This window comes from Temnothorax americanus, unplaced genomic scaffold (genome assembly GCF_048541705.1).
Source record: "Temnothorax americanus isolate GAGA-0224 unplaced genomic scaffold, ASM4854170v1 Scaffold3, whole genome shotgun sequence".
In the NCBI taxonomy this organism is placed as follows: Eukaryota; Metazoa; Arthropoda; class Insecta; order Hymenoptera; family Formicidae; genus Temnothorax; species Temnothorax americanus.
In genome coordinates, this window is record NW_027509442.1 from 3,144,227 (window position 1) to 3,158,357 (window position 14,131).

At 36.7% G+C, this 14,131-nt stretch overlaps 1 protein-coding gene across 5 annotated transcripts in view; it reads left to right on the forward strand.

Moving 5' to 3' along the window:
• Positions 1–14,057, forward strand: part of Cysu (peroxidase homolog) — a 138,178-nt gene extending 124,121 nt beyond the window's left edge. For 4 of the 5 annotated variants that reach the window (XM_077412097.1, XM_077412098.1, XM_077412095.1 and 1 more), the window contains exons 7-17: positions 1,261–1,513; positions 2,375–2,520; positions 4,801–5,042; positions 5,352–5,484; positions 5,838–5,965; positions 6,034–6,143; positions 6,459–6,551; positions 6,728–6,897; positions 7,027–7,135; positions 7,467–7,560; positions 9,660–10,647. In XM_077412097.1, the coding sequence (XP_077268223.1) occupies positions 1,261–1,513; positions 2,375–2,520; positions 4,801–5,042; positions 5,352–5,484; positions 5,838–5,965; positions 6,034–6,143; positions 6,459–6,551; positions 6,728–6,897; positions 7,027–7,135; positions 7,467–7,560; positions 9,660–9,788 (1,607 nt within the window). In that variant the 3' untranslated portion in view covers positions 9,789–10,647. Of the gene's footprint in view, positions 1–1,260; positions 1,514–2,374; positions 2,521–4,800; positions 5,043–5,351; positions 5,485–5,837; positions 5,966–6,033; positions 6,144–6,458; positions 6,552–6,727; positions 6,898–7,026; positions 7,136–7,466; positions 7,561–9,659; positions 10,648–11,168 lie in introns of those variants that run through there. The other variant, XM_077412100.1, reaches the window with a different exon arrangement.
• Positions 14,058–14,131: the final 74 nt, after the last annotated feature.

A 14,131-nucleotide genomic window follows, 5' to 3' on the forward strand; every position in this document is an offset into this window, starting at 1 on the left:
GACGTGACATTCATATAATAAATACTTCCGCCGCAGTGTTTTTAACGTCCGCAAGACGATCTTTTTATTTCAATTAATAATAAGATTTTCCCGAAATTGATCTCATTAACTAGATACAAATATATTTAACTATTTAATAAATAAATAAGCGTCTATATAATTGTTTAATATTTTACCCGTAAAATACGTGTAAATCAATAAAAACTGAATAAAAAACTATTAATTTATCTCACTCAACGATAGGAAAACAAATACGAGATTACATATAATTCTCCGAAAAAATAAATGAATGATTAACTATGAAAAAGGCTTATTCAATTACGAATTTGCTACGGGCAATATTTTCTGTTTTTCTTTCAACAAAACACATCCTGTCTAAATTAATAAATAGAGAGAAATGATTCTTAAATTAACAAAGATCACTGCAATATATGAGCATGATAGCTACCTGCGATGTATAAAACATTTTAGATTCGAGAAAGCAACAATCAAAAAACTACAAATGGTTTTTCTGACGGCTCATATGCCGTAATGACCGAAGCCCGCGCTGATTCAATCGTGCAACTAGAATAGAAATTAGAAAGCGAGCCTTTCAATAATCGCCGGCGAACAGATTGCTCAAGTTGCGTCGAAGCAACTGTACCGAGATATTTGATACATGCGCATCGTAGGTCGCTCTTAAGCCCTTCCACGTTGAACGTATTTGCCGTATATATCGAAAGGAGGGTAACTATACGAGAGAAAGCGCGAACGATCACTGCCCGGATAAACTGATCACGCGCGTACATACGTCCGTGACGTTTTCGAGCGGGCGCCGCTCTTCGGCTCGGGATCACTCGCCACTGATGTGTCGACCAGAATTGACAAGCCCATTGGCAAACTTGTGATCGCGCCACTCCAAAATAACTCCACGTCAATTATCGAATTGTTCTCGGAAGAAAGAATAATTTAGAATGTGCAATACGGCTGTACGCTCAACGGGCAATCCGACACGTACGCGTATTCCTGTAGGACAGGATAATTAATCGACGACGCGCGTCAATATACCTCGTCCAACACGAGTGAGATTGCGACAGTCGGGAAAAAACAGTCGACGTGTTCGTTTAATGTTCCATTCAATCGCGAATGCTGATGTTCCCCGGCACGTCCACCGTACGCAGACTATGGATTACGCGATGCGGTAGATATAGGATAATAAGAACGGTATCGCGCTTTCTGCTATCATTACGTATCTGTTCTGTTATCATCGTGTGTTTGCAGACCCTCTGAACCGAAACGATCCGGAAGAATGCTGTGGCCGGCCGCCACACCTGAAGAATCCCTATTGCAACGAGATCCTCATACCGGAGGACGACTATTTCTACAGGTTATTCAACGTGCAATGCATGGACTTCGTTCGCGCTTTTCCCGCCGTCCGACCTGATTGCCGCCTCGGTTCCCGAGTGCCTTTCAATCTTCTTACGGGCGTACTGGATGGTAATACGGTTTACGGCATCACGGAAACTTTTGCTAGGTAAACAATGCTTTTAAAACTCCGAATAATATATGAAATAATTATTCTCAAATACTTATATAATGACTTATCGCATTATCAATGAGTTTCAAGGTCAGTTTTGTCTCAATAGGAAACATATTCACCAAAAATTACAAATTTTTAATTAAAATGTGTTTAAAGAGGAAATAATAGAAGTAATAGAATGAACGTTCATTATACGAGGTGTACGCGTTCAAAAGGGAAAAAATGAATCTACTGTACCTATTTATTTATTTTATCACGGTGTAAAGTAATACAGCATAGACAGTCATCGGTTATTCTCTAGGGGTAGATAAGTTGGTTTTCACCTTTTATGGATCCCTGATGCACGTGCATTTGGCGAAACGGATTTCGTTCCGCCTACAAATATGTGCCTCTGTTACGTCACCGAGAACAATAAATCAGCACTGAGTTGTTCTGCATTTTCCAACACACGGGCACGTGCCTTCGTGTTCTTCGCACTTTCTACCATGTTCGCGTGAATGCGATTTACGACCCCCGATTACTCAATCCTTTGCCTTCGTGACATCACACGATATATGTGTCTTTTACGTCTATAAATATTATATACATCTGTCTATCTAGTTTCTCTAAAAAGTACTTGCACTAATATGTCAAATAATTCCGGAAATTTTTAGAAATATTAAGAGTCAGAGTCTAACAGTTATGTGATATAGCAGTGTATATGGAATAATTATTTAATTATAATTGAAGCACTGAAAACTGCTAAAGTATTTAAATACTAAAAGACTAATTAAGACAGGCTATTCACATTGACATTATCGTTTGTACGTGGTATTCTCAAAATTCTAATACATATATCTTTATTTCGCTCTTTAGGAAACTCCGAACGGGCTATGGCGGATTACTGCGAATGAATCCAGTCTTTGCAGAATATGGCCTTAAGGAACTATTGCCGCTAAAGTTGGATATACCGGACGAAGGATGTACTCGGCCAAACCGATCAATGTACTGCTTCGAAGCAGGTAATTTATATTTTTATGCAGAAAAAGATATGCAAAGAATTTTATACCTAACAATAATGAATATTCTTTCAACTAATTTCAATATTAAAAAGTTAGACTTAAAAAACGTTACTTTAATTCAAAATAATTGCGGATTTATTTAATATAGAATATTAAAATACTTGAAAATTTTAGTCAATCAAAACACGTAAAATGTAAGGAATTGAAATAAATGCTAATAAAGACTTAAAATATTTTTAAAAATATTTAATATTTTAACAAAATGTAATTTATGATTCGATTGTTAAAATTTTATCACAAAATTATTTATCTTGTTATGCTTGCTCCAAACTTGTCAGAATCTATGACAAACAAAAGTTTTGGCCGATTTTTTAAAAGATCCCTTTTAAAATCCTATGATATCCATATAATCTCAGTATTTTTTCCATATCACAAATTATTAAATTATTGCATTGTTGCGTTCTTGCATGTATATCATAGATAACATATCATAGATAGTAGTCGTGACAAATCAATCGCTTCGCTATTGCTTGAGAGGAGCGAACTTTCGCAAAGTGGTAAACGTATAGCTTTTAAACGCGATACAGAGCGCGGGCTATTAGCTCCACTGTATCCATTTGAATTTGCAATGAGTATACGATACACGAGTCAGCCTGAGTCGAACGCAGTCGTACTAATGTAACTATTCTAATTTCTGACGATTTTTCTGCGTTCGACGGTACAAGAACAATAGAGCGGTAAGTCACGCTCGTTATACTGCCTTCTCGCGGCGCCGTTTACCAACAATAAGTGCCTATCGCTCTCTCTCCGAAATGGCCGCGATCGACCGCCCCGATCGATTTCGCTTAGCACTCACGTCTCATTCACCCACCCAGGAGTCATTTTCCCACGTCAATTCGTCGATCATCCGCAAAACCTTCCAGCGATATGCACGGTGAATCCAGTCGATGATTTCGTGAGACAAAACAATTCGATCGCGCGGCGATAATTGTGTGCACTTATCGCGCGCACCGATTCCATTATACATAAATCATCCGAGATACTTGGACCCGGAGCTATGCCGTGCTAAACCATAAATCTCCTATACGCGTCAATCGTGCGAGCATTCGGCGGCAGCATCACCCATACCCTGTACTTGCGTTAATCGCATGTTACGGAAAAATCAATTGCTGCCCGAAATTGGCTATTATTATTTAACTTTTTTTTTTTAATTTTGGATGGTATGGTAATCGACTATGCTTGCTTTTGCTATCACCGGTATAGGCACCGATCGATATTGGTATCGCATGATTATCAGCATGCCAATCGATACGATACGGGTGAGAAAGGGAATGGTTGCGACGCAAGGACGTCGACTTTTATTAAGTCATAGAAATATTTTAAAAAAATCGCACGTGCTGCAATACTTGTTATTTGTCTGGATAAAGGTTTATGCTTAGGTAATCGGCAAAAATTTTTTACCTTTGTTTAAAAATCCGTATGTCAGCTCATTAAATTAAATTACGTTTATCACGCACACGAGATAGATCAGATAGATAAATATGAAAATTTCTTGATTCTTCCTTTGATATTAATACAAGAATGCGACGATACGCTTCGACGGCGCGAAGGTATTATACTCCTTATCATTAAATCATCTGAACTAATTAGAGTTACTCGATATAATAGCTAATAAATTAATAAAATAGTACGCCATGTCTAACGAAAATCATAATTCATGTGTTCTCAGTATGAATTGTCATTATAATGCGAAATGTATTATGCAACAGAACTTAAGAGACTATAACAAATCAAATCAAGGCCAATGCAAGCCTATAAATGCAGATGTTCGTACGATAATGCGATTATATTCTTTATAAACTTCCAGTACTTTCCAATTGAATTTCTTCTAATATTTTGAATATTGGGTTGGGATATATTATAAGAAGAATTCTCTTTTTGTATTCAGACTATTTCTAATATTCTAAAAGGATGATTAGTCTCGTAATTGAGGATGACAGAGAGTCATTAAGAAGCTTCGTCTAGTTTACATTGACGCATCGCAGTCTTTAAATTTTATAATACATGATTCAATAAATTATGATGTGTTGAATCTTTATACTCAAAGTCTAATACTTTAATAAATCTCTTAAGCTAATTAAGCATCTTGGAAATTTTAGAATTATCGGATTCTTTATGTAAAAATATCGATATTTGCCATCCACAATCGCGAGAACTAATCATCCTTTTAGAATCTTAGGCCAGAATTGATATTGTATCGGTCACCTCTGTTACTTATAGGTGAGATTCGTGTAAACGAACAGTTGGTACTTACCTGCATGCACACTTTACTGGCGCGAGAGCATAACCGGCTTGCCAAAGTGTTAGCTGTCGTGAATCCGCACTGGGACGATGAGATTCTCTTCCAGGAAGCTAGGCGCATCGTCATCGCGGAAATTCAACACGTCACTTATAACGAGTTCCTCCCGATATTACTCGGCAAAGATGTCATGGAGAAATTCGGACTTCTCCTCGAGAAGGAAGTGAGTTGAACTGACGACACTGAAATAAATTGAAACGAAATGCATGAATATTTACGCGTAAATTACACGTAGAGACATATATAATTTGTCACTGTATATATATATATAAATGAAGATAACTTTAAAGGGGAACGTTAATAAGCAAGTAATTTGTTTTTCAAATGCACAGATAAAAATGTCTAATAACCGTATGTTGTCGTAATAACTGAGATTTAACGATATATATTTTCCGTATATTTTTAACTGTGTTGGACAGCCTTTGATAAACGCTAATAACCACGTTGACGTTAAAATATCAATTTTCCGTAGAAATACTGGAATGGATACGATCCAAGCATAAATCCAGGCGTAATAGACGCTTTCGCCGCTGCTGCCTTTAGGTTCGGTCATTCGCTATTGCCCACGGCTGTAGAACGATGGAGCAAAGCTCACAAATTTATTGGTAAGCGACAATATATAATAATTGCACAACAAGATTACATTGCATAAACAAATCATATCGGAAGATATCGTTTGTCTCAAATATAAATTCTCTAATAATTTTGAAATCTTTTTTCTTAGGCTAAATTAAAATTGCTCCTATATATTAAGAGAAAATAGATAAATTTTAAATTCTAAATAAATAACAAAATTTTATTATTTTAAATAGACTAAAATTTTTGTTTCGAAACTTGATTAAAAAAATGTAATATTATAAATAATGAGATGATTTTTTAATCAATTTTTCGTTAGAGTGCCTGACTTTTGTTCTTCCCTTCAAATCTAATTGCAAATTATTTTTGTTTATCTTTATAGCTTCAAAGAGACTCTCAGATTTGATAAGACGCCCTTATGATTTATATCGGGCCGGTGTATTTGACGAATATTTCATGGGCTTGATGAACCAAGTCGCTCAGGCTATGGACGATTCTATAACGCAAGAAGTAAAACAATGATTAACACAAATAGGATATATACAACTATGCTGTACTACATGGTTTGTTCTTTACAGGTGACGAATCATCTCTTCAAAAAAGCGGGAGCGAAATTCGGAATGGATTTGGTATCCTTTAACATGCAACGCGGCCGCGAGTTTGGTATTCCAAGTTATATGGAATTCAGGTGAGTTATCGCTAAACTGTGCTCGTACTAACAAGCTTGTTTAACTAACTGCAGTTAAAGCGATAACTGTGTTCCGTAATAATCTTCTGTATAGCAAGTATACAGCAAATCTAGATAAATGGAACGGAACAGAGGAACAAATAGAAGTAAAATTGCAATGAATGATGATAAAACCAACGGAGAATTTAGTCGTCGAGACAACTAATTTTCTCCAGCAATCAAAAAATTAAAATACATGTGCCAGAATATACTTTTAATAAAGTATATATGTATATATTATTAAATAATTATAATTTCGTAATTTTATAATTTTAGAAAGTACTGCGGCCTTCCCGAAGCGAACACCTTCGAAGAATTGTTCGGTTCCATGCCAAATGAAACCGTCAGGCGATATAGCACTATTTTCGAGTGAGTATATTACACGTCTGTGAAAGTCGGTAGCGGAACCTTCGGAGTACCGAAAGACCAATCGGTCAAGTTTCTCATTATTCAGTTGTATCTCATTATTCAGTCGATGGACCAATCGTGCTAAAAAATAACGTATTCAAAAATAACGACTTTATCTTAGTCGCGCTCCTTTTCAGACATCCCGCGGACGTCGATTTATGGTCGGGCGGTGTATCCGAAAGACCGCTTCCGGGTAGCATGCTCGGGCCAACCTTCGCCTGTCTGATTGCCACGCAGTTCAGTCATTCGCGCCGCGGAGACAGATTCTGGTACGAGCTGCCGAACCAGCCGTCGTCCTTCACTCTCGGTAAGAGACCCTTTCGAATTATCTTTCCGGTGGGGAGCAGCGCGAGTCAAGGACTCGCGACAACCATTCGACATGTATAAACGAGAAGCGGTATACCTTCTAAAATTGGTTTTACTTTCACTTTTCTAGAACAATTAAACGAGATTCGAAAAACGAAGCTCGCCAGATTGATCTGCGACAATACCGATCTTATCGATACGGTACAAATCTATCCGATGGTTCTTCCAGATCACGAAATGTAAGTGAATACGATTTATAAATGATAAATAACAATTTGTTGGTTAAAATATAAAAAAAATTAAAAAATGCAACCAAAATTAACGACAAACATTCTAATTTATGAGTGTAGCCAAAGAAAAATTATATTTATAGCCACAATATCGTAACTTTACACTTCATTTATTGTAAAGAAATTGTAAAGAAAAGAGCCTATAAAAATATGTATTATTACCTACTATATATATTAATATATTCTATATCTAATATTACGTATTTATTTTTTATCCATTATATTAAACAACTAATTTTGTCTATGTATATAATATGTATCTGCAATTGTGTCATAACAGAAATCCTCGAGTCCCATGTCGCAGCGGTATTCTACCCGGCATCGACTTGTCGAAATGGGCCGAATTCCCGGCGACGAGTCACGCCGCGCAATACGTGAGTAATCTAGCAGACCCGTATGGGCAGTTGGGGAAATAAAAGGAGAATCTGTTTCACCAATCTAGATATAAACAGAGTGCCCTTAGGCGAACACCACCACGTAAACCAACCGAGCCACGAGCCAAGAAGCCCAACCCTTAGGCACTATATAACACACGACCACCCCGTAGGCACGCACGTGTTGAAGTAGAGCAAACAGACGCGATAAGTCATGCTTAAGTCGAACGAACTGATTAAATCGTAGTGCGACAGAGTTGGCCAGTGACAGTCATACTCGAATCGACATTTCGAGCTGTTCATAATATCGATTCATAAACTACGATCCCGATTTATTTGACACTTTTTGATAATAACTCATAGACGTGTTGTTGCAATCATTACCGTTGCAATCATTACGATAGTAAACTCCAATTTGGATCGTAGAATACTGATAGCTCGATTATAATCGAAGATAACACAAGCGACATCGACCCTGAACCCTTGGCAAAGTTACAGGACACTTTTAGCTTTCACATTAATCCTTATCAACAGAATGTACATATAGCTTCTCCTATAGTAAGAATGCAACGTGCATTATCTTTCATGTACACTTTCATACAAAAGGCAACAAAAATTTCATACATAACAACAGACTCACTATTCAAAATATAGATAATAGAATGCTATTTATACGTCAAGTTTCAGTTTTGATCTTCTCTCGTATACGAAAGTTATTTGTGACTGTGTAATATTACAGTTTGAATGCCGCGTATGATTGCACAGATTTCATATAATTGGATTTTCTCTCATGTATAAGCTTCAGAATTTTCCATTATTATTTTATTTTATTTTAGTATTATTTAACAAATACATGTATAGCGATTAATATGCTGAAGTGTCTGCAAACTGCACTTCAACTCGCAGATAATTTTATTCGATCTAAATGTATCGTATTTAAATGTTTATTGTAAAATTTTTTCGTATGTTGTTTTACGTTTCATTTATATTGCATTTAGTATTTTATTATTCAAACTTTGAGTAATATATAGCGACTTCTTTTTTATATATTTTTTTAAATAAATTTAATGTAATTTCCTTCCACCATTACAATTATTTTATTTTCGATAATATTACGTCGAATTTATAAGAACTTTACAATATTAAAACTACACTCGGTAACAGTACACTCTTTGTACATAGCAAATTACGATCAAAAGTCGAATCACTCCATGCACGTAACCATCTATCGCCATCTCTTCAGCATCGCGGACACTTATAACACTTAGCTTAATATCTAGTCCTTCCAATACATATTCTTCGTGAAGTTAATATCCCTTGATTTCTCGATCGAAGCACATTGAAAATAGTCTACTTCATATTCTGGTGCCTTTCAAAGTACATTAAAAATATATATATTGTTAAACATAAAAATTTTTTTTATCTATTTAATGCGAAGCACGATCATTTGACTATGTACTCGATTACAGTTGCGAATGGTGTATTTTTGTAAGTTGGAATTTCTATAAATGTTCTTGTCCAGAGAATACTGCTCGCTATTATACACAAAATTATGTAAGTGCCATCTTTTTAAATATAACACTTCGAACAATAAAATTTTTTATTATCGTTCTGTTTTATACATTTCGCGTGTTCTTTCATGCCACATCCATTAAACCACCCATTAAAAATGAAATCAAGATTATACTCAGACATCATTCGCTAGAAATGCAAACCCCGATGTAGGCGTGAAAACGTTCAGCATTTTGCCTACAATTTTATATTATCCGCGTTTTTAAATATATTCTTTTTCTACGCTATATAGCACAACTTGGATATAAAATTAAACGATATGTGGAATTCAGTTTTCTTTGTGTTGTGCTTTTCTCTTCTACATCATCTTGCATTCCTAGTCTACATTCACCCCCCCCCCTAGTATCTGGTACTAATAACAGGTATAAAGTATATCGTGTGCTCGGACATACACAGCTTTCAGAATCAGACGATCGCGTTTGTTGACGAACGCGCGCAATCGTATATATTATACCGTTCTAACTCCACATTTCCCCGCCGACTGCCATGCACCACATCAGTACCTACAATTGCCTATTGTACTATAGCGATGGGTGGAGGAGCGTCCGGTGAAACCGGCGATGGTGCCGGAGCACTACGACAGGCAGCAAGCTTATCGAATCTTCTTTGAGAATATTAACGGCATTGCTTCCTATCTGGGCTTCACGAGAAAATAAGCGCAGTGCACCGCGGGGGACAAATGCGCCTGATCGTAAAATATCTGCCGCCATATACGTCATTTGCTGCGCTTTGAGGCTGCACTATCTAAAGAAGCGCAACGCAAACGTGGAGATACAGTCGATCGACCGTCCATGTGTACAGCGAGATGTATAACGGGGTATTTGCGTACATGTACCATACTTATGATCGAAGTATCTTTCTTGGATGCTCGATGATTAGACTTGATAATGATAATTCAGATATCTCTGTCTACACTGTTCACAATGGAGTACAATAGGGAGTACCCTTTCATGAAGTATGAAAATTCAAGTAACGTTTTGCTGGATCTATCGCAGTAACAATGACTGAGCTTATTATCGATGATCAAACTTGATGTTATTATTTTTCTATTATTGCTTTAGACACTTATTAGTAGTAGCTTTAACGTATATAATTTATGTACTGAAAGTCTCTTAAGAATGACAATTTCCTTTTCAAACGCGTTAACGCAATGTTACCAAGTATGAGAGCACATGTACGTTTGCTTAATTGAAATGGAATAAAATCTTATTTATTTGTCAATAGTATACTGACAATCCTACAGTGAGATATAACAAATACATTAATGAAAAATGTATGATATACAGTTTTGTATGATGATCGATTATCGCTTCAAGCATTATTGTAATAAGCAAAATGTAAATATATAAATATTCACGCGCAGTGGCTCGGAAATTATCTCTTGCTTTTATTCGAATCTACGAGCGAAATGTATATTTTCTGCGCCACTGTAATGATGTAGTTACCATTTGTATTGTACTTTGTACATAATTACAATCAACAAATAAAGTCAATTTCATAAGAATGCCATTTAATAAACCTTCATTTATTTTTCTGTATTACTGAGCAGAAATTGCACGTGAGTTGGTAGAGAGAGTTGCTGGTTCATAAAAATATCACACGTTTAAAGATCTATTAAATTTAGGATCATTGTATAATACGTATGATGGCACGATTTATTACACGGTAGTATAAAATGCACGGGTACAGCTTAATGCTGCGAGAATTACATGCAAGATACGGAACCGTGATATTCATTTGCTCCTCACCGCTTTCACAAAATATTAATGTAAGTACATATACCTATCAAGTATTTTTCTAAACGCATTTTCGACAATGTGCGATCCGATATACGTATAAAAAATATTTTTGCTACTTATTTAATGTACAATAGTGTATCATTATTGCATGTAAAATATATTATTATATTGGTAAAATACTTGCTTTTTGTAACATTAATGAAATTATTTTGAATAATGTTGATTTGTAATTTGATTTGTAATCTAATGTAATGTTACGATATACAGTATCGCTGATTGTTACTCAATCATTTCCAGGATACCATAATGAAATCGGCGCAAGCTGCATCTGAGATTAAGCCCACATTACAGCAAGTATATAAATTCAATCGTAAATTAAAATCCATGGAAAAAGCTACAGCAACCAGTTCAAAAAAGAAAATGCCTCAGAAAATAGTTCAGCAACAAGAAAAAATTTTAAATAAACAAATTATGTCATTAACAGTCTCTCCTACAAATAATCAAAATAAAAATGTGAATTTGTCTCCTGATATGGAAATCATCAAGATTACAACAGTTGTCGAGGCCATTCGACAGAAACGGCAGAACAGCGCGCAAATGCTGGAAACAGTAAAAAATATTCAGAAAATGATTGGCAAGAAGCGTTCAAAACGTTCGTCTTACAAATCGGGAAATAATTCGACTGTAACTAAAGATTCGCGGCATCCTCAACGGGGAAAAACTTTTGTTTCAAGTAAAAAATCTCGTTATCTGAAACCCAATCATAGAAAACGACAAATGAGGACTCCTCTAACGAGAAAACGACTGCAAAGTAAAAATACGGTTGATCTTAAAACAGCGAACAATGTAGCGATTCCAAGTACTGTATTTTACAAACGTATTTGGGAATACATTAACGGTACCCGTCCTCATTCCGATATTACCAGCGGTTACAATTCCTTAGAGAATAATTTTGAAAAGGATAATTCAACCTGCACTGATAAAGACCGAATTACAGCCTCGCAGTCGCAGAAAGATAAATTACAAGTGACAAATCCCAATATTAAACCGGAACGAGATTTTTATAAACGCATCTGGGATATAATTAATGCGACTAAGGTGCAGAACGGAAACACAAAGGCTCGTTCTAAACGAAACGCGAGTATCCCGAAAAGTGACGCAGCTTCAACTCCATGCGTCCAAGAAGAAACATTCAATTACGAAGGAGATAAGCAGGTGCAAGCAACGAACGAAAAACCGTCACTTGGTACCATCACGGATACGATAAATTCACCAGAAATATCCGACTCTGGTCCTTATATATCAGGCTTTTGGGCCGTTGCGAATAAAACTCAATGGCAACCTAAGAAAATTCCAGTTGTAAACATAGCAAAATTAAGTAACGATCCGATCGTGCCTTTACTCGTAAATAGCGCTTCCGAAGTGGACGACTTGAATAAATTCCCCGATAAGGTTGAACACGTCACCCATTCGTCTTCGGATAATTCGACGGAATATAGTAACGCTAACGAAACGCGTCATTCATCGCAGGAAGTCATCACCGAGCCAGGACCGCCGTATTCATCTGAAGAAGATTTCGCTATCTCGTCACTCTCGCCGACCAAGAGTGCTGTCGACATAGACTCGCAAGAAAAGGATCAAGCGAAACACGCGGAAAATTATTCGACAGGCACGACTCCGAAATATGATCCTTCAAACATACCCTATGTAGAGGTACCAGATTATTCCGACCAAAAGGAAAACAGCTTAGACAAAAGTAATCAGAGCGCAACTGCAGCGAGATACAAAGAATACGACGATAGCGATTACAATTATAGCCCAGAACAGCTCCACGGCGCTGATGATTTCTCTTCAAAGTCTCCAAGTGCTGAGATTAAAGTGGAACATGCTGAAAGTAACGAGCCGGACACCTCATTGAACGCAAACAACTCGCATTCAAGTTGTACAAAAAGTAAAGATTCTGCCGAATGCGTCGACAATTACGATGTCGAAGACACCAAGTTGCGCAATAATACCAAGAATGTTACAAACGACGATATTCACCGTTCCGCAGAAGATTCCGCGGAATCCGCGTTGTCCGAGGAGAATGAAAACTCGGATTTCGTTGACTTTGACATAAATGAATATAAAAAACCAATTAATTGGAGCGAGTTCTTTAAAAACGACCCTATATTGGAAAGCATACGCGCTACCTCTAGCAAGGAATACGACCATAAGGAAAATCTCGATCGCCCCGAGGAGTCCGAAGAGGCCGAGACCTACGCCACAGATCCAAAAGCAAAATCGCACAATTATTTCGCGAAGAACGAAGATTCCCACGATGATCACGGAATCGCTTTGGACAACAGAAACAAGACGAAAGAGGAGACTGACTTTTACGCGAAGAAGGAAGCGAAAGAGAGCGAGACAATCGATAAAGATCACTATCCTTATAACGATAAAGATTTCTTTAAGCATATTTTTGGAAAGAGCAATGATAAAGAATCGGAATATAATCATAAAGAAGATCCTAATCGCACCGAGGAGTCCGAAGAGGTCGAAACGTATACGGATTCAAAAGAACATAAGGAAAATCCCAATCGCACTAAGGAATCTGAAGAAGTCGAGACGTATGCCACGGATCCAAAAGAACAATTGCAAGATTACATCGTCAAGAATAAAGATTACCACGATAATCATAGAATCGCTTCCGACGATAGAGCTGAGACGAACGACAGAGAAGAGGACGCTAATTTTAATGCGAAGGGAAAAACGAAAGAGAGCGAAGAAATCGATAAAGAATATCCTTACGACGACAAAGACTTCTTTATGCATATTTTCGAAAAGAACAACGATGGAGAATCGTCCGAAACAGTCGACACGGAAAACAAATTCTTGTCTCATCATTTTACGGAGGATGTTTTGCGCCAGTTGCGAGATAATTCGACGGCCGAAGAAGATAGACAAAAAGAAGAATCGAGAAACAGAGAAGATGTTCGTAAAACGTTGTCGAGTATCTTAGACAAGACGGATCGTTTTTCCAGATTAGACGATAATCTCAACAAAATGATTGAGAAAGGTGAAGCAGTACCGATCAAATATAATAACTTTTGGAGTTTGGAATACGAATCGCCTCGTAAAAAAAATGAGGACAACGAAGAAGAGACAGAAGACTCGCAAGAAGAAGCTTAAGACATAAATTAAGTTTTATGTGTTAAACTTACATCCTTGTTTTTACATATTTGTGTCGCTCAGAATTAAATAGAATAAATAATTAATTA